The 20,957-nt window shown below is 36.8% G+C and overlaps 2 protein-coding genes and 1 pseudogene across 2 annotated transcripts; 2 read left to right on the forward strand and 1 right to left on the reverse strand.

Annotated features, from left to right (window-relative positions):
- Positions 1 to 455: 455 nt before the first annotated feature.
- LOC122290305 lies at positions 456 to 4,091 on the reverse strand (annotated as a pseudogene).
- Positions 4,092 to 8,382: 4,291 nt separating this feature from the next.
- Positions 8,383 to 10,145, forward strand: LOC122290304 (glucan endo-1,3-beta-glucosidase 14-like). Its single transcript, XM_043097939.1, has 2 exons — positions 8,383 to 8,770; positions 8,887 to 10,145. Exons 1-2 carry the CDS (start codon positions 8,713 to 8,715, stop codon positions 9,987 to 9,989), a joined length of 1,161 nt encoding a protein of 386 aa, XP_042953873.1. The 5' UTR covers positions 8,383 to 8,712; the 3' UTR covers positions 9,990 to 10,145.
- A 4,906-nt stretch (positions 10,146 to 15,051) lies between these two features.
- Positions 15,052 to 17,364, forward strand: LOC122288980 (glucan endo-1,3-beta-glucosidase 12-like). The gene is made up of 3 exons (XM_043095826.1): positions 15,052 to 15,279; positions 15,393 to 16,709; positions 16,921 to 17,364. The coding sequence occupies exons 1-3, from the start codon at positions 15,222 to 15,224 to the stop codon at positions 16,953 to 16,955; spliced, it is 1,410 nt and encodes a 469-aa protein (XP_042951760.1). The 5' UTR covers positions 15,052 to 15,221; the 3' UTR covers positions 16,956 to 17,364.
- Positions 17,365 to 20,957: the final 3,593 nt, after the last annotated feature.

The raw sequence follows: 20,957 nt of genomic DNA on the forward strand, positions 1-20,957 counted from the left end.
AGACGAGCTCGCGAGTGAGAGGAGTACAGTTTTTCGAGTGCAGACCATACCTCTCGGGATGTGGTAGCGCCAATCACTTTGGCAAGGATGTTTTCTGATAAAGATGACATGAGAATACTCAAGACAATCTGGTCTTGATCAAACTAGTGAGTAAACTCTAGGTTGGGAAGCAGAGGAGGGACGGTAGTTGATTTTTCAGCCTCTGGGTCGGGAATATAGTGGGCAGGTTGACGACGACTTCCATCGACATAGCCAAAAAGACGTTGGCCTCTGAGATATGGAGTGATCTGAGCTCTCCATAACAAGTAGTTTTCACTACTCAGTTTGATAGTAACCAGGCTTTGGATGCTAGGAGGGGTAACGGCTGTGTTTGAGAGATGTTGAGGAGAAAGCGGAAGAGGATGCCATTGACGTAAGTCACGTAGGCTCTTGATATCATATAACAAAAGGTAAAATTCTGGGTTGTGCTCTCTGCCTTTAATGGCTATCGAGAGAGTGTATATATATAGTAAACTGTTTACAAGAAAGATGGAATCAGTTACATGAAGTGATATACATAAAATTGTAAACATTATCTCCTATAAATCTGAGTTGGAGACATTGGTATCCGAAGACATTGGAATGGACTTGGAAGCTTTTGAATATTTGAATCTGAGTTGATTTTATCCTTATCTGGGACAACCGTCCCTCGCAGTTGACACAACTTTAAAGATGAGTTTTCCTTTTTCAAAAGTACCACTTCAAAGATATGACTTGAATACAAGTGACAAGAGCATCATCACCAGACGGCAAGGGCCAAAAGGCAGCCTGGAACCAAAAGAAGAAAACAAAGAAAGATACCAAATAAAATTAGTCTTTTTTATCTTTTATGGAAACCAAATCAAACACATCAAAAACTGCAAAAAGGGAGACAATTTAGAATCAATGTCGACAATTTCGGAGCCGCGGTTAAGAAAAATTGGGAAAATAAATAATTTGATAAGTCAACCAAAGAGAATCAAACCCAAAATGCAATGAAAACCAGAGAAAAACTGACACATTAGCTATCGCGCATAAGTTGATTCAAAGAGAAAATAAAAAAGGAAAACAAAATAGAAGCACCAGGTCAGAAGCTTTAAAAGTCTAAAATCGAGTTGGTCGAAGTCGAAATAGCACAGAATTCGAATATTACAAGCCTTTAACCATACAAGAAATCGAAACATTTCAAAGTATAAGGAACCCATAATGGAACTGCAATACACAGACATGCATTCGATTCTAGAACCAGCTTTTCCGAACCCAATACAAACATCAATTCATGCAAAACTGATTTAGACCATTTAGAAATACAAAAAAGAAAAGGAAGAACACGAGAGAAGACAGATCAAAGCAGAGGTACGAGAGAAAAAAGAGAAAAATCGCAGGAGAGGGATGAGAGAATAGGTGGGGGATTTTGAACGAAAGCGTTTTCTTTCCATGCCACGTAGGCCTTGAGGCCGCGATGGGAATATAACGCTGTTGCGTATAGACTTTTCCTTTTCCCTTCACACTGGGACCAAATTTTCTGGTTTATTTCCGTTGGAAATAATTGCGCTGGATGTGAATATCCTAGCTAAAATACAATAGATTTCTTGATTTTAAAGATAAAATAAAATCATCCAACCTGTGTAGGTTGATCGTAGGTTTGCCATCTCTTGCGATCTTAGGCTTTTGCATGGAATAAATAACACACGAAGGAGCTTGTGATTAGCCCCAAATATTGGCCATTGCCTCTCCTCAAGAATACCATACGTGTTAGGAGACGTGTGATGCATGTGAAAACATCGCTGGTTCCATACATTTTCTTCATCTTTTGCTTTAGCAACATTGAAAATATTCTCATGTCCCATGCTCCAATACAGAGCTCTCAAAAATTTGTTTAAAATATGCAAATCTATCAACCTATCAATCTCTATATAATCTAAAGATGGGTTTTTGACAGTGTGGACAGACAACCAATTTACCTGTCAATAAGCTTTGACTTTTCCCTGCAAGGTTTCACAAGAACGCGAGCTCAACAAAAAGTGCGAGTTTCCTTTTGCCAAAATAATTTTCACCGTGTCCGCACTATCAAAGGTTACAAACCCAAACATCCGTTTCTGTTGGCAGGGAATCCTCACATCTTCTTCAACTCTACCAAAAGTACTGCTACAAACAAAACCCTTAATTAGAAACCTTTTAATGCAACTTTCTACCAAGAAGAGTTTAAGATGGAATTACCTGAAGTAATTGGAGACATCCTCTTCTGTGAAAGTGCTTTCAGCCGGAAATGTTAGATATATCTGTCATGATCCACTGACAATTGGACCAAGGTCACTTTTCTCATTCCGATTCTCTATGTATATTTCAGCATCTTCTGCCAAAATTACTGCATGCTGCCCATGAGGCCTGCAGATCATAAAAATGAACATACCTGAAAAGAGTACTTGTAACAAGATGAGCAACTCCATTGAAGACCTAAAATTCGAGTGCACCCGTCAATTAATCAAATACTGTTTTTCAAACGAGCAAGAAGCTTTGTCAAACTATAACCAGCTTTACCATGTCTCTGGTTCTCAGGGAGGTACCTTTCTGCCAGAAGAACTTTTCCAAATTTCTCAAAATATATCATAAGCAAAGAAGCAATTGAAACAGGATTCCCTTTTCTTGATTTTAGAATCTCAACTATTTCTAATTCTAACTTCTCAAGCGATATAGGCGAGAAAAATTGATCCTCATTGATGGCATCATTTCCATACATCTGAGGGAAGCTCTCGGACATGAGTTGTCCGTGGAAATACCTATAGCTACTTCCATGCTTACAAAACCCCTTGTTAAAATAGTGACACGTCTTAATTGGAACTTCAGGTAGGCTTGAAAATTGTCTACTTGTTCTAGCACTTAAGTTTCCTATTGCAACATCAGGATAAAGGTAATCATTTGAAAATCCTGAGACTCCTGAATTTCCAGGTAGATCCTCTGATCCCAAAAACTGAGCCTGCTTTTGGAGTTCAGCAATATAATCCAAGCTCCGTGATGGAATGAAATCAGAACTGTGCTTGACAACTAGTTGAGGATCCTAGTAAGGTGATGAAACGCCAAAAGCTGTTGGTAATGAAAACGGCCTTGAAGAAACATGTGAGAGAGGACTCAAAACTGGGTTGGTGGGTGGTGAGATTTGAGATGGTGAGGATTTGGTAGCTAACTGTTGTAGTTCAGCTTTGGCTTTGAAAATCACTTCATGAATCAAGGGTTCCGGACCCAAAGCCAACCTAACCATTTCATGATCCCCACGATCTAGTAAAAGAAGATACCGTATAATCTTTGTAGCATTTTCTGGTTCTAGTTTCTTGATTTTGTCGAACACAAGTTTTGTATTGTCTGAGAAATCCATCAATTATGTACCCAACTGCAAATGAACACAAAAACGTTGAACTAAAAAAAATGGGAAAAACAAAGAGGGAAAGGAATAAAGCAGAACTATATCCTATCATAGAAGCATACACTATAAATGGAAAAATATGCACCTAAAGAAATGTTCATAAGGAGTGACAGAAAATATACGTAAACAAAATATAAAAGAAGTAAAGAAAGACGAGTCAAGAGCATAGAATCTAACGCTTTCCGTCAATGAAAAAATGGAGATCTAGCATACCCTAATTTACAACATCCCTATAAATATAATCAATCAAAATAGAACATCAATTACTGTCAGAAGTGTCAAGAAGAGAAAAATCTGTTCCACCAAGACACACTGACACAAAGAGAAAAGAAATCTCGGCAAAGTCTATTGCTTTTTTTTTTTTTTTTTTTTTTTTTTTTGTGAAATAAAAGTCTATTGCTTTCATCCATATAAGGGAACACATTAAAGAAATGACGACATAATGCAAACCCAGAAAAGCAGTAAATGATTGAAAGTATCACCATAAGACGTAGATATACAAATTTCTCTCAAATCTGGAAAAAGGAGAATGGAAAAAACATGTTACCATAAAAATCACATTTTCAAGAAGACTTCTCTTTCCATAGAAATCAAACACAACACATTATGTCACCAACACAAAACAAAATATGGAAGAAGAAACCGAATAAAAACTTACAAATTGCAACTAAGGGAACTCTACGCAAAACAAAACAATAACCCATACCACTCAATAAATTCCCATGATACAACATTTCATAGAAATCCACAAAAAATTTCAACTTGAAGTTCTAGGAGTTAAGAAACCTAACATTTTTGTCCTCCTCCTGGTTCGTGACACCAGACATTTTTCAGTTTCCGTATCCGACTTCTCTCTCTCTGAAACACTTGACTTGGAAGGGTCCACCACCTCCAAGGGCTTCTCAGTTCTCTCGGGTGGGACTAGGCCCACCACTGGGAGCTCCTGTAATGCAATTTTCTTTTTTACATGGTTTTTTCAACTTTCAATATTTTATAAAAAAAAATTTACAATATTATTAAAAAATACTTACTTACTTAAGTAAAGAAAAACTAAATAAAATTTCCAACGGGAGACCCAGCGGAAAGTATAGCTTTTTCCCAGTTGTCTCTCCCTGGCTGGCTGCCGAGTCGCCGACCCTACTTTTCTTATTTAAAAGAACCAAAAAAAATAAATAAACAAAAGAAAATGTTGCTACGTTCGGTATTTGGGGAGGAAATCGACGGATAAACTGCGTTTGGCGAAAATTAATCGAACGGACTCAACGTCACTAATTATAAACGACGTCGCTTGCCCGCTTTGGAAACGTGTTTGGATATAACGGCTTTTATTTCCACGTGAACAATGGGTTAGCGTGTTAGTACCTGAAAAGTGAAGGAGATGTGTTCGACATAAGCCCACCATTTATTTAATGGGCTGGTCCAAACCCAAACTATTGTTTCAAGATCAATATCATATCTGATCTGCAAGTATTCTATTACCCTTACATCAATTAAAGTCCAAAAAGAAATTAGGGATTATTAAATAATATGACATCGGCAGAGTGAGATGATCATAAAATAATTAAATAATTCCTGAAAATAGAACACAAATGTAACTATTGAATCAATGGGAATAAATGGTCCTGCAGGTCAAAAGTCAATCGACAAAAATCAACGCAGTGTTGTAAATAAAATGGGTGTTTTATTCCCACAGAAAAAATTTGCAACCAAAGGAGAAATCACAATGAGTGGTCCTACATTCCCACGTAAGAGATGAAGACAGAAAACCAAATATGTTGCCGACTGCCGCACCAGCTCGTTGAAAAAGCACGTTCGTTGGCGAATTAATATTATATATGGGGACATGAATTTTATTTTTTTTTTGGGAAAAACATGATTCTTGGGCTTCTACAATCTACGGGCTCAAGTCAAAGTCTGACGGTTCCCTGGCCCACCACCAATCAGGTTTAACGAATAATAGACTCTTATGAGTGGACCCAATCACTTAATTTATTGTTTTTTTCCTTTTACGACAACTGATATTGACATAAACTTATAAAAATTAAGAGAAATATTTTTTGCAATCGACAGATATAGTTAGTGTGTAGTCGGTTGTAAAAAAGTAAATTAATAAGGGACTTATATAAAAAAAAAATTTATTTTTATAACTTTTTTTTATTCATATAAGTTCCCTTGAATATAAAAAAAATTTTTATAATTTTTTTTATTAATTCCGTACAACCGACTGCACGCCGACTGCATTTACTGACTGTACGTAGCAAAGCCCAAAAAGTAAACTAGTAATTTAACATGGTGTCGGATCTACTTTATAATAAATTTATTAATTTTATAATATGAAGTATTATATTAAATTATATTCATTAATATATCTAAATTATGTTCATTTTTTAAACGTTTGCGTGCTTTGTCGGCTGTTAGTTTTCGAAATAGAACCTCATGAGTTGTAAGTTTTAGAACCTCATGAATTGCATCATGCGTAGAGCTACACGCGCAAAGGCATGCTTATTCCCTGTTTCAAATCAACTAAAAACAAAGATGGCTAGTGAAGCCGACGTACGAGAGCACGCCAAACCAGACCCAATATCCTAGCGGGGAAGTCAAGGTAAGGCAAAGCAAAACACCCAAATTAAGGGAAAATTCCTGCACCAAGCCGGTGGCTGATTCTCTTTGTTTTCTTCTTCTTCTTGCTTGTTTGGTTAGTGATCCAACACTCACCAAATTGCAAGTAAGTTTCATGAGACTGGACACGCAGCTCAAAAACAAAACCTCTACCACTTTTCACCGCGTTTTTGGTGGCCAGAAATCTGTCGACCTATGCACGTACGTACTCATTGAGGGTATTCATGGAGGCATAATTAACAAAAAAATATCCCAAAGCCGTATATGTTAAACTTGGACGACATGATATTATATTCCACCACTCAACCTGTCTCTTTACAATAACTTATGTTCCACTATGATCAAAGATACAAGACAAGATCACACGGTTTGTACGTAGTATATACTTTTCAAACCGTTGGACATGCTTCAGAAAACAAGTCAATGTGGAGTTGGGGTTGGGCTCATCTTCCCTGACAAGTGGCAAGAATCTGTTGCGAAACTCACCAACTTCTGAAGTATAATAATATTGGATAGAATCATAAATTAAAGATTATGTTTGTAACTTCCTCTAGATCATTTTGTACGTACTACATGCTTTGAGGGCGAGGATTGGTACTTAATTCGATCGTGCACAAGAATCTGCTTGACAAACTTGCACAATGTTCAAATTAAAAGCCCCAAGTGTCATAATTTTGGACTGGTTTGGTTATACAAAATCAAACTATCTGATTTTATCTTATATAATAATTATAATTTTTTCAAAATTTTATATAAAATATAATAAATAATTTAACTTTTTCAAATTTTAAAATAAAATTAATATTAAAAAATTATATTATAATAATATTTTATTTAAAATATCTTATCTAATTTCAAGTCTGTAATAAAACGTATGCTTGTCTAATTTATTTATTCTTTTTATTATTTATTTTCAAACCACCCGTTGAAGTTAGTGTCTTAGTGACGCTATTGGTCCCTGGTCTCCATTCCTACTGCTAGCTCCTAGCCGAAATCGATCTTTGTCAAGCAGCTAACTAGGGTGAAGTCGTGGGGCTGCTTGTTGTGTTCATACGGGATACATTGCATGCATGCAAAAGTCCGTCGACCGTCCATTTGTACTTTGTTTTTTCTATACGATAACTAAGAAACAAGGCTGTTCTCGGAAATGGCATTTCTTTGGCGATTTTTACTGCAAGAAGTATCTATTTCCATTCTTGCTGTATGAAAGAACTTCATGATATCAACAAAAAAAACTATCCTTAATTACTGAGCTTTTAGTTCTCAAAACTACTTCTTGCGGTACGAAAGAAGTAATATCCATTCTTGCTGTATTAAAAAACTAATATACATTGCGCAATATTGTTTGAATTATCTGCATATATCAACATCAATCTGTATGTGCTTAATTTGATATTTGCTGTCTGCAGACACATTTTCAATGCTTAATTGGTTAGTGCTTGCTATCATATTCGTATTTCTCCTCCTAATTATCTTGACAAATGTATTGCGAGGACGCAGCCTCTTGTAGACAAATATCTCATAGCAGCGTTGAACGTCTGATCATGCACATATTATGTGATCACAGAATATATAATTCCCTATTCAACAACGTGGACAGTTCCGTGATACATTTTAGAGACAAAAAATAAAACGAGAATTGAAATCTGAGCACGCAGCTCAACTTCTCATTGCATGTAAACTTGTTTAGTTAATTAATATGTACATGAATATACGGATGATCAACTCCAATCCCATGCATGCACGATTTTGTCACACGATTGACCTTCTAAACTAACAACCTTTGTTTTTATTTTTTATTTTTTTTTAAAAGGATCATTAAATATTAAAACTTTCATGATTTAGCTTCTAAATTCGAAAAACAAGTTGCAATTTACCTTATGATCGATCGCTGCTAATAGTTGACCATTATAAAAGTGTTAATTAATTTAGAGATAAAGTTAGATGAGCTATTAATGTAGTACTTGGGTTGTAATATTTCAAAAAGCCGACAAGTTTTAATTCATAAACTCTCATATTCCCTTAAATTATAAAAGAAAAAATCGTACAAATTTTGTAGGATGTGATCACACACACACACCATAAGTTGAACATTAATAACATCAAAATTACCGGCGCACAGCTGGCAAGCCAACGTTCAGATTTGAGGGTAAGTTGAAGATAATAATAGCTAGATACCTTATTTTTCAATTGAATCATGATTGCAAAATGCAAAGCAACAGAAGAAAAACTAGAAAACGCCCTAAGGAATTGTCCGTGTCAATGAGGCATGTACGTTACTTCCACCACCCGAAAACTCCTTCCCGTTCTCAGACGAACCCACCCGGCTGAGAAAAGAAAGAAAGAACTATGCATGGCAGTTAATCCTTCCTAATCTAACACCAAGCAAAACAGTAATGAAACTTACGTCCGAGTAGGTGAGTGGTGGTTAGTCATGGCCTAACTAAATGGGTTACGCCCCGTTGGGAAAACAAAAACGGAGTTGGGAGCCCTACCACTTCTTCCGTTTTTTATATTTAACCCAGTCGGGCCTGTCTCTTTCGTTAACAGTCCGCACTTGTAGTCTATAAAACCACAATGTGTCCGACCTTAACCGAATCTCTCTCCCCCCTTTCTCTGTCCTGCTCTGTTTCCTTCAGAAAGAATCCGGGAGCATGGCAAGCCTCAGAGTCTCCTACTTGCTCTTGCTTCAATCAATTTTAGCCTTTGCAGGTGATCTTTCTTTTGCTCTCTAAACCTTGAATCAAACTGTGCATGTTAATTTATACCGTTAATGTAGGTATATATGTTTGTGCTTGTTTGAATATGCCTCTTGTTTTCTATTGCAGATGGAGGTTCAATTGGAATAAACTATGGCCGACTTGCTAACAACCTGCCAACTCCATCGAAAGTGGTGGAGCTTCTGAAATCAAAGGGATTCGACCGAGTTAAGCTCTACGACACCGACTCGGAAGTCCTCACTGCGCTAGCCAACTCGGGTATAAGTGTCACCGTTGCACTGCCCAACGATCTCCTCTCCTCCACCGCTGCGGACCAATCTTTCGCTGACAACTGGGTACAAACTAAAATCTCTCAGTTCTATCCTGCTACCAAAATCGAAGCCATTTGCGTCGGGAATGAGGTATTCGCTGACCCAAATAACACGACCAATTTTCTCATTCCCGCCATGAAAAACATCCATGCCTCGCTTGCCAAGTACAGCCTTGATTCTGCTATCAAAATCTCCTCCCCTGTAGCTCTCAGCGCCCTCCAATCTTCATACCCATCCTCATCCGGATCTTTCAAGTCCGAACTAGTTGAGCCCGTCATCAAGCCCATGTTGGACCTTCTGCGTCAAACCGGGTCGTACTTCATGGTTAACGTGTACCCATTTTTCGCATACTCCGCAAACTCGAACGATATCTCCTTAGACTACACTTTGTTTAAGCAAAACCCGGGTGTGGTGGATTCCGGTAACGGCTTACGTTACAACAGCCTGTTCGATGCCCAAGTCGACGCCGTTTTCGCTGCCCTTTCCGCTCTCAAGTACGATGACGTGAAGATAGTAGTCACTGAGACTGGGTGGCCCTCACTCGGTGATACGAACGAGATTGGTGCAAGCCAAGATAATGCGGCGTCGTATAATGGTAATTTGGTAACCAGGGTCCTCACTGGCGGCGGAACCCCGCTACGACCACAGGATCAACTCGACGTTTTTCTCTTCGCCTTGTTCAACGAGAATGAAAAAACAGGTCCCACATCCGAGAGGAACTATGGTCTATTTTACCCCAGTGAGGAGAAGGTATACGACATACCGGAGGTTGCCGGTAGCCAGTCAACTCTCGTCAAAGGGAGCAAGAGCCAAGTTCCACCGACGAGCGATGTAACGAAGACTCATGTGAGTGCAAAACTGTATCTAACATTACTGTTACAGTTTTGGATTAGTTGCTAAAGGTTTTCTGCTAGTTTATAGTGAATCGATGACCTTTTTGTTTTTTAAAATTAATCAATAGAATAAAATACTTTTAGTTGGTGTGGTAGCTGTGGATTATAAGTTCACGTTCATGTACCTGTTTATAGATATATATTTATTATTGAGGGTTATGTACGTTAAGGCATATAAATTTTTTTTAATTGCACAAAAATAACTTCACTTAAAATTTTTGTATATATATATAAGTTTTATCTATTCCTTTGTTTTACTTTATGCTAAGTTGCTAACAAGTAACCAAAAAATTGCACTACTTCCATCCTTTCTTGTTCGTCCATTCTTCTCTTCTTTGGTCCCTTTTCGAATCTCATTTGTTTTTTAATTCTTTCAGAAATACTCCCCCAGATACGTCAATAATGTCAAGTTCTGATTCCTAAAGGGATCTTGGTGTAATAGGGATTAGACTCCAATAATTTCGATGTTAGTAAGAGTACTGATATATCTAAAAAAAAAATTATATAAAAATAATCTCATAAATTAATATAACTTCACCTAATTCATTATATCTATTTTATAATAAAACTAATTTTATAATTTAATAAATCACATTAAACTATATCGATTTATAGGATTATTTTTACATAATCTTTTTTATTATTAGAGAATTTCCCTCAAAGTAATACCAATAATTAAACATGAAAGAAAGCCTTATAAACAAACAACAATAATGGACCTCCAGAACTAGCAATTTATCCGTTTCCAGAATCTTTTACCGAAGCAATCAATTTGATGCAAAATGAGCATGGTTCTCATTAGATATTAGAATTTGTGACATTCTCGTATCTTTTTGTTTCCCCTTTATCGAACATTTAACTTTAAATTCGAAAAATTTATATGGGCCACCTGCCAGAGCTGTACTCCGTTTTAGATTGAGTTTAGTTCTTTACGGCCCAAGAAGATCTAAAATTCACCATCACGATCACGCATATAATGCCACCCGGCCCACCACCCAGCAACGATATGATTATTTGTTCCAATAAGACGGAAGTGGACAATTTTACTACGAAAAAATATTATATTTGTAAGTCGATGTAAATGGCACGTCTGTATCGTGCTTGCATGTTATATTAAAATAATTAAAAATCAAATTCTTGAATCATAGATAGATTCCCACAGCTTGAGGCAAGCCTGCAATGGAAAAAATATGTCTTATTCCAATGCTGTTGGGCTATTTTTCACTCAACAATGTATGCATTCATCATTCTGCTGTCATTATTCGTAGGGCGCTGCATCTTTATATACAGCGTGTTTACGAGTGAAAGTTGCCTACGCATATCAATAACACGCCGCGTACACAAGTTATCATTTATCAATGTCGACCATAGCTGTACTGTCACAACCTCTAGGAAAATTATCCCGGACCATACTTCGTCACAGCTTTTGGAGGGTCAGGACACTTACATGGCGAGCCTACATGCCATGCCTTGCAGCCAACCATCGGACCAGCCCAGCCTTGGGCCATGTACTACCCTAGCCCACCATGGACCATGCATGTCACGACCATAGGATCATTTATCCATTTTATTATTGTGTATTTGTTTTATTTATTTAATTTGCTAGGGATCTTTTGGGAGTTCAATTTGTAAGCTCTATAAATAAGATTCTTAGTCATTTCATTTGCATCTTTTGGTAATTATTCCATCTAAATATGACTCTTAGTCATTTCATTTGTATTTTTTGATAATTACTCTATCTAAATAGAACTTTTTAGTCATTTCATTTGCATATTTTGGCAATTACCCTAGAGAGAGATTATTTGTTTAAGAGATCTTATTTCGGTACTTTTGCACTTGAGCTTTTTAGGTGAAATTCGTGAATCCCAAAGAGAGGATCATTACCTTGCAATTCATTGAATATATGTGATTCAATTTATCAATAGATGAGATTTTCTTTTAATTTTGTGCAATTCGTGAATTGAAGTTGATTATTCATTCTTTGTGTTCTTGAGTGTTCATGCGTGTTCTTTATATTTCTATCGTGTTCATCATTTTTCTTGCATAAATCCCATCTACCAAATACCATACACACCCACCGCATTGCATCCACACTTCCCATATTCGGCTCTACCCTAGTTTGCCCTACTTCCCATTGCCCATTGATCATAGCCGAAACCCTACTTGCCATATTACGAATCCTAATTTTCATTTCATGTCTCATCAATTCCTATATATAATCAACCGTCCATACACCTACTATATTGAGATCCAAGATTTTAGGATACTCTTAAAATCTCTCAATTACCCATCAATCTCCTCTTCCCTTAACTGAAACACACAAGTCCTAAATTGTCTCCTACGATTTATGAATTCTTCTTCCATTCAAATCCAATGATCATACTAAAGTGGCGCCAACCTTGGTGTGCCCCACTATTGCCGTGCGCCTATCACATGCATTGGAGTTTCATCTCCTCACTCATCTTTTCTATCATTTTCATACATCAAATCAGCCCTAAAACACCAAACCTCACCTTACCACAATTGCTATCATCGTCATTGTTAAGTAATATAATCAAATAAGAGGACTTAAGCATTCGGTCAACTTAATGAGAACCAAGGTATGGACAACTTAGTATTTAAAGACTTGGCCGAAATTTCCAACATGTACACGCACGGCAGCAAGCGTTGGATTGCAATCAAGCAATCGCCAACAAAGTGCAGGCAAAAGGCGTGTGTAGAGTGTTTGACTTTGCATGTGTTGCACTGCGTTTCCCAACAAAGTGCCAGTGGCGTGCTATGCGTACTTCAGCGTATAGGAAGATAGACGGGCCACCATTTTACTACTTCTTTCACTTTTATCAATTTTTAACTATTTTAAAATATTTTAAATATTTTAATTAAAAAATTAAAATAATATAAAAATTCATTAATAAATACTTAATTAATCATTGAATAAATAAAAAATAAAAAATATAAAAAATAATAAGAATATAGTAAACCTATCATTAATATTTGATATTTCTCCTTTTAATGTCGATACTGCCGAACCAATATCTACTAAAGAGAATAAAAATAATATAACGACAAGCAACCCCATCCCCAATAGGGGTGTTCATCTGGGTTCGGATTTTTATCCGGCCCAGTCCAGAACCCAGATAACCGGGTTCCGGTTACGGGTTTCGGACCGGATCAAATTCGGCCGAAATCCACAATTAAAATAACCGGAACAGCCAGTTCGGACCCGGGTATGAAATCCGGGTTCCGTATTCAATACCCGGTACAACCGGGTTTGTATAAAAATAAAATATCCTACGGTTCCTACCCAGTCGACGTCTCTCTCTCTCTCTCTCTCTCTCTCTCTCTCTCTCTCTCTCTCTCTCTCTCTCTCTCTCTCTCTCTCACGCTGAAACCCTAGCCTCCTCTACTGATCAAAGCCTCGTTTTCATCCCCGTGCAGTCGTTTTCATCCATGGGTATGTCTTTGTTTTGTTCTCTCATTTTGGGCCTTCGTACTTTGTTCTATAAATATAACAACACGCTCGTACGAAGTAGAGGCCCAATCTGGAACGGTTTCTGATTAGGGCTTCGATTTTTCTACTTACAAAGAAGGGGGAAATTGAGAGAGGACAGCAATGGTGTGCGAGAAGTGTAAGCGTTTTCTAATTTTACCTGGCGGTTTATCTCCATAGGATCAATCTCCCAGCTTTAGATGTAGTGTTTTGATATTCGAAGTTTTTTACTTTCTCGAAAATACTTTGTTTATCTGTTTGTTGTTTGGTGGGGGAGTGCAAGTGAGAAGAAGCTATCGAAGGTGATAGTTCCGGACAAATGGAAAAAAGGGGCGAGCAACACCACCGAAGGCGGTGGTCGCAAGATCAACGAGAACAAACTCCTCTCCAAAAAGACCCGGGTTCAATCTGGAACCCGGAATCCGGGTTTTACAAAACCCGGGTTCATCCAGGTTCCTGCCCATATCTGACCCGGGCTAATCCGGCCCGGGTTTCAAATCCGAATTCCGGTTTGAATATATCCGAATTTCTAGGTCGGAACCTAGATGAACAGCCCTAATCCCCAACGAAATATTTAAAAACAAAACTAAAATAAAAGAAAGAGAAAATAGGGGTTAGGGGGTAAGGGCTGGGCTGGGATGGTTTTGTGAGTGGGTGTGTTGGTGGATGGGGTCCTCTCTAAGGCCTTTGAATGGACTCCGGCTTGGGGGTCAGCTGCGGTGAGGGCCCACCCATGAAGTGGTCGAGGACACTTGGATTGCTTTCTTACGAGTTACGGCCCACGGGGAGTTGGGGCAATTGAGTCAATTCATCACATTTTTAATTTTTTAAAAAAATATATAAAAAATCTTAACAGTTATGGACCTCAATTATCCCTTGCCAATATTTAACATTTGCATGAAAATATGGGCGTGGAAGAACTCAAAATTGGTTGCGGTGGGCAGGCTAACTTGTAAATGTATTTCATATATGGACAAATACTAGCGTGATTACCAAATGTTCCTATCAAATATGCACACTAATATAAATAAGTTTTTTATTTTTCTTTTGAGTATTTTTTAAAAATTCTTAATTATTATAAAAATAAAAAAATTATTAATAATCACTTCCTTAACCATTAAGAATATATATATTTATATTTATATGAGTGGACAAGTAATCGCATTATATGGTGTAAAAGGTCCTCAAAATTCCAGACGTACCAAATTGTTACATTTGTTATTAGTCAATGTTTTGCTGAAAATCAATAAAAGCCTTCCAATAAAAGTACGAATTACAACCAGAAAATATATTCCCACTGTATGTAAAGTCGTTGGTTGGTTAATTAATATGTACGCGTCAATGAGGCATGTACGTTACTTCCACCACCCGAAAACTCCTTCCCGTTCTCAGAAGAACCCACCCGGCTGAGAAAAGAAAGAAAGAATTAACCATGCATGGTAGTTAATCCTTCCTAATCTAACACCAAGAAAAGCAGTAATGAAACATTCGAGTAGTTGGGTGGGGCGTAGTCATGGCCTAACTAAATGGGTTACGTCCCGCCCGTTAGGCAAACAAACACGGAGGTGGGGACCCTACCACCTCTTCCGTTTTCTCCATTAAACCCATGACTCGGGCCACTCTCTTTCCTTAAACAGTCTGCACACATCAATACATCATAAAGTAAAACCACAACGTGTCCGACCTTAACCAAATCTCTGATCTCCCCCCTTTCTCTATCTCTGTTTCCTTCACAAAGAATCGGGGAGCATGGCAAGCCTCAGAGTCTCCTACTTGCTCTTGCTTCTCTCAATTTTAGCCTTTGCAGGTCTTTCTTTTGCTCTCTAAACCTTGAAATAAACTGTGCATGTTACTTTATACCGTTAATGGAGGTAAATATGTTTGTGCTTGTTTGAATATGCCTCCTGTTTTCAATTGCAGATGGAGGTTCAATTGGAATAAACTATGGCCGAGTGGCAAACAATCTGCCACCTCCATCGAAAGTGGTGGAGCTTCTGAAGTCACAGGGATTCGACCAAGTTAAGCTCTACGACACCGACTCGGAAGTCCTCACTGCGCTAGCCAACTCGGATATAAGTGTCACCGTTGCACTCCCCAACGAGCTCCTCTCCTCCACTGCTGCGGACCAATCTTTCGCTGACAACTGGGTCCAAACCAACATCTCTCAGTTCTATCCTGCTACCAAAATCGAAGCCATTTGCGTCGGAAATGAGGTATTTGCTGACCCCAATAACACGACCAAGTTTCTCGTACCCGCCATGAAAAACATCCATGCCTCCCTGGCCAAGTACAGCCTTGATTCTGCTATCAAAATCTCGTCCCCTGTAGCTCTCAGCGCCCTCCAATCTTCATACCCATCCTCATCCGGATCTTTCAAGTCCGAACTAGTTGAACCCGTCATCAAGCCCATGTTGGACCTTCTGCGTCAAACCGGGTCGTACTTCATGGTCAACGTGTACCCATTTTTCGCATACAGCGCCAACTCGAACGATATCTCCTTAGACTACAGTTTGTTTAAGCAAAACCCGGGTGTGGTGGATTCCGGTAATGGCTTACGTTACAACAGCCTGTTCGATGCCCAAGTCGACGCCGTTTTCGCTGCCCTTTCCGCACTCAAGTACGATGACGTGAAGATAGCAGTCACTGAGACTGGGTGGCCCTCACTGGGTGATACGAACGAGATTGGTGCAAGCCATGACAATGCGGCGTCGTATAATGGTAATTTGGTACGCAGGGTCCTCACTGGCGGTGGAACCCCGCTACGACCACAGGATCAACTCGACGTTTTTATCTTCGCCTTGTTCAACGAGAATGAAAAAACGGGTCCCATATCGGAGAGGAACTATGGCCTATTCTACCCCAGTGAGCAGAAAGTATACGACATACCCCTGACACAAGCGGAGCTCGACGGTAGCCAGTCAACTCCCGTCAACGGGAGCAAGAGCCAGCAGGTTACGCCGACCGGCAATGTAACGAAGACGTCTGTGGGCTCGGGTCAGACGTGGTGTGTGGCAAATGGGAACGTCGGGGAGGAGAAGTTGCAGGCTGCACTTGATTATGCATGCGGACAGGGAAGGGCTGATTGTCAACCGATACAGCCAGACGCCACGTGTTACAATCCCAATACGCTAGTGGCCCACGCTTCGTACGCTTTTAATAGTTTCTATCAGAAGAATGCCCGTAGTGCAGGATCATGTGACTTTGGTGGTGCGGCTTATGTGGTCACTCAACCACCTAGTACGTACTCTATACTTCTCTAATTGTTCTTACTTTTAGGAACACTCAAAAAAACTGGTGACTTGTTTTGTTTTCTGTCGTCACGGTTAATTCCTATTCTTATGAAAATTGTAGAAGGGATGCTCGAAAAAAAATGATGGGTCAAGCAATTACCTCTGCTTAGGTGTTGATTCTCTTTGGCTAAAATGCAATGTTACTGTTTTTGTTGCAGGTTTTGGGACTTGCAACTTCCCTACAGGGTACTGAGCGCATGACGAAGAGATTGTTGAGGGTTTGGTGAATTATAGCTGAAGAAATGATACTTGCAAATTTAAGATGGCTAAGTTTCAAATATTTTATTTTAAAAAAATGATCAATATTATTAAAAAAACATTTTTTTAATAATAAATTTCATTTTTTTAAATTGAAAACGCAAAAGTTACAAATCTTAAAACTCTTTCTATATAATTTTTGGTTTGGACGGCCGATTTTTTATTTTTTCATACTAGTTTATAGGGAATTGTTGACTTATTTTTGTTTTCTTGAAATTAATTACTAGAATAAAATACGTTTAGTTGTTGTAGAAGATATGGATTACCTGGCTCTTTTTGTCCACATTCATGTATCTGTTTATATAGATATATATTTGTTATGGAGGGTTATGTACGTTAAGGCATATATATATATATATATATATATATATATGTTTTATCTATTCTTTTGTTTTTCTTTATGCTAACAAGTTACCAAAAAATTGCACTACTTCCATCCTTTCTTGTTCGTCCATTCTTCTCTTCTTGGGTCCCTTTTCGAATCTCTTGTGTTTTTTGATTCTTTCAGAAATACTGCCCCAGATACGTCAGTAATGTCAAGTTCTCATTCATACATGGATCTTGGTGTAATAGGGATTAGACTCCAATAATTTCGATGTTTAAAGTAATATAAAAAATTAACCGTGAAAGTAACCACAGCCTCCAAAATAAAAGTCTGGAATTCGAAAATCCCCTCCTCAAATGTATTGAAAAAATAAATGAATAAATAAATGTGAAAGACAGCCTTCTAAACAAACAACGACAATGGGCCTCCAGAATAACAGTCCATGAAGTATGAACACATAAAACAAAGGACATTTCCCATCTAGCAATTGATCAGTTTTCAGAATCTTTTTTCGAAGCAATCAATTCGATGCAAAATATAAACATGGTTCTCACTAGATATTAAAATTTGTGACATTCTCGTATCGAACATATAGCTTTAAATTCGATCGATTTATGTCGGCCACCTGCCTACCAGCCCTCGCAAGAGCTGCACTCCGTTTTAGATTGAGTGTTTTTCTTTAGGGCCCAAGAAGATCTAAAATTCACCATCACGGATCACGCATATAATGCCACCCGGCCCACCACCCAGCAACGATATCATTGTACCAGAACCAATAATGTAGGATAGATTTACAGATTCTTTGTTCCAAATGTTCTTTTGGTGAACGGTAGGATTTCTGATTTAGCAAGGTTCCATAATTATCTTCTTGCCTATAAAACGGAAGTGGACAATTTTCGAAACAATATTATATTATATTCTAGTCATAAAAAAATTACATAAAAACAATCCGATAAGTTGATATATAAAATTAATTTTATTGTAAAATAGATTTAACAAATCAAATAAAATTACGTCAATTTATAAAATTATTTTATATAATTACTTTGTGGATATAGAGCCGTACTCATTCTGAAATCATAGATAATTTCCCACTCGAGGCACGCCTGCTGTTGGGGTATTTTTCACTCAACCATGTCCACGGACCCCAATATAGTCAGATAACTTGCTCGCTATTCGGCAGTGCTGTTGATGGTGGTTGTGCTTGAACATTGATGACTTGTAAATATAAATAAATGATGCAAAATATAAATATTTACATGATTCGACCTTGAGGCATACATACAAGGATAATGGGTATAAAATTTATTATAAAATAAGTTTAATGCATGCTCTCTCATATATATTCTCTCTAAACTCTCCATCACAAAATGAACCTGTCTCCATTCTCTCGTATATCTCCATCGTACGTACAATCGTCTTTTCTTTTCTTTATGGTTTTCTTTACGACACTTCTCCTATCAACCTCTATGTCTTGACCCAAAGTTTTATGTCTTGCTCAGTCTATTACCTTTCGTATATAGCAGCTCTCTTGTGTCGTTTATTCTTTGGTGGGCTTTTGGGTGGGTTTACAAATTTGGTTTTATCCCTAACATACAATACCAACTTGTTAAGTAATTAATCCATACAAAAAGGTATCTATTTTTGTTGCCTAGCTTTTTATTGACAACGAGATATGGACAAATCTCTCGCTAATGCAACCCAAGGCAAGTTATTGTATTATCAATTTTGTTATGTATAAATAAATTCGTGTATTAATCTGTATATTAATATTAATTTTTTTATATTTAAAATTTAAATTAGTACTATTTTTAATAAAATTTACTTTTTGATCAATCACATTAAATTAATACATATATTAATGTGCAGTTATTTACAACTAGATTTTTTCTTATATTATACAATCATATTTTAAAATAATAATATTTTTATAAATTATTGTAATAATATATCCTTTATTTAAAACAATATCGTTACGTAAAAAAAAAAGTATTTAAGTAAAATTATATATGTATTCATCATTATGCTGTCATTATTCGTAGGGCACTGCATCTTTAGATACAGCGTGTTTACGAGTGAAAGTTGCCTCTACGCATATCAATATCATTCCGCGTTCACAGCTCATCATTTATCAATGTCGACCATAGCCGTACACGCACGGCTGTAAGCGCTGGATTGCAATCAAGAAATGGCCAACAAAGTGCAGGCAAAAGGCGTGTGCAGAGTGTTTGACTCTGCATGTGTTGCAACTTGCACTGCGTTTCCCGGAGCTATCTTGCGTCTCCCAACAAAGTGCCAGTGGCGTGCTACGCATACTTTAGCGTCATATTTAAGAGAAGATAAATGATTTACAAACATTATAAGTTTTATATAAGTCCATTAAAAAAAAAAGATTTTATTTAATTAAATTATGAAAAATTAATATAAAAATCTTGTATGTAACTTGTTTATTAAAAATTTGTAACTAGCATTACTTTTAAGCTATTTCTACCACTTTTGCCTTTTGGTTTAGGATGATCCAATGTTTATCAAGTTTAATTTTTTTTAGTGAATTTTATTATTTTAAATATTAAATAAGAGTAATGCTACATACAGTCACTTTTACGTATTTCCTATGCACTCCACTGATACGATTGGCTTGATTAATTTTTTTTAATACACAACCAATCATATTACTAGAGTGCATAAAAGAGTTCACAAAAATGACTGCATATAAAATTTTTGATTAAAATAAAACGACACACACATAAATTTATTAGTAGTAATTTTTTAACATAAAAAAAATTCGGCAACTTGGGGGGAAATTTGTTGAGTTTTGAATCTTTGAAGTTATTTTTATTTATTATTTTCTTTAATGAAATAAATTACATTGCTAATCTAATATTTTCCCTATGTAGTAGGGTGAAAGTAGTATTTATAAACTATGTTTACCTAATAAATTCAAAAAATATCATCCCGACTAGTAATATCACATATCAAGGACTCTTCTTTATAATTAAAAATTGTTTAGACAATGAGATGAGATGAGATAGTTTTAAATTAAAGTTTAATAAAATATTGTTAGAATACTATTTTTTATAATATTATTATTATGAGATTTAAAAAAAATTGAATTGAGATTTGAAAAAATTGAATTATTGATTATATTTTATGTGAAAATTTCAGAAAATTATAATGATCAGAAGAGATGACATAAGAGTGTTTCTCAATCTAAAAGGCTTACGAAGCTCTCGAACTAAATTTGCATCATAATTTAATTAGATTATTTTTTATTTTTTTTAAATTCATAAATATCCGGACCAGCTTGTACGCACCTCGACTAATCTCACGGGATCCTGAAATTAATGATCAAATAAATCTTTAGTGGCTTTAAGGAGATTCAAACTAGTGACTATTGGAGAATAAACCTTAAACCTAACCAACTGAATATTTTTTTTTAATTAGATTATTTACAAACTTACCTATAAACCTTCTAAATATTTTAATTAAATATAACTCTATTTTGCAAACATATTAAATATACTATCTCCCTTGATAGCTAGCAAATTTGAGGTGGTGTTGGAACGAGGAGATGGCACGTGGCGTTAAGGGTCAACAAGAAAAGCTTATCCC

This window comes from Carya illinoinensis, chromosome 12, assembly GCF_018687715.1.
Source record: "Carya illinoinensis cultivar Pawnee chromosome 12, C.illinoinensisPawnee_v1, whole genome shotgun sequence".
In the NCBI taxonomy this organism is placed as follows: Eukaryota; Viridiplantae; Streptophyta; class Magnoliopsida; order Fagales; family Juglandaceae; genus Carya; species Carya illinoinensis.

Coding starts and splice junctions, on each gene's coding strand:
- LOC122290304 (XM_043097939.1), top strand. CDS start 8,713: ATGGCAAGCCTCAGAGTCTCCTACTTGCTCTTGCTTCAATCAATTTTA. Junction 8,771..8,886: donor ATCAATTTTAGCCTTTGCAG/GTGATCTTTCTT, acceptor TTTCTATTGCAG/ATGGAGGTTCAATTGGAATA.
- LOC122288980 (XM_043095826.1), top strand. CDS start 15,222: ATGGCAAGCCTCAGAGTCTCCTACTTGCTCTTGCTTCTCTCAATTTTA. Junction 15,280..15,392: donor CTCAATTTTAGCCTTTGCAG/GTCTTTCTTTTG, acceptor TTTCAATTGCAG/ATGGAGGTTCAATTGGAATA. Junction 16,710..16,920: donor TGTGGTCACTCAACCACCTA/GTACGTACTCTA, acceptor TTTTTGTTGCAG/GTTTTGGGACTTGCAACTTC.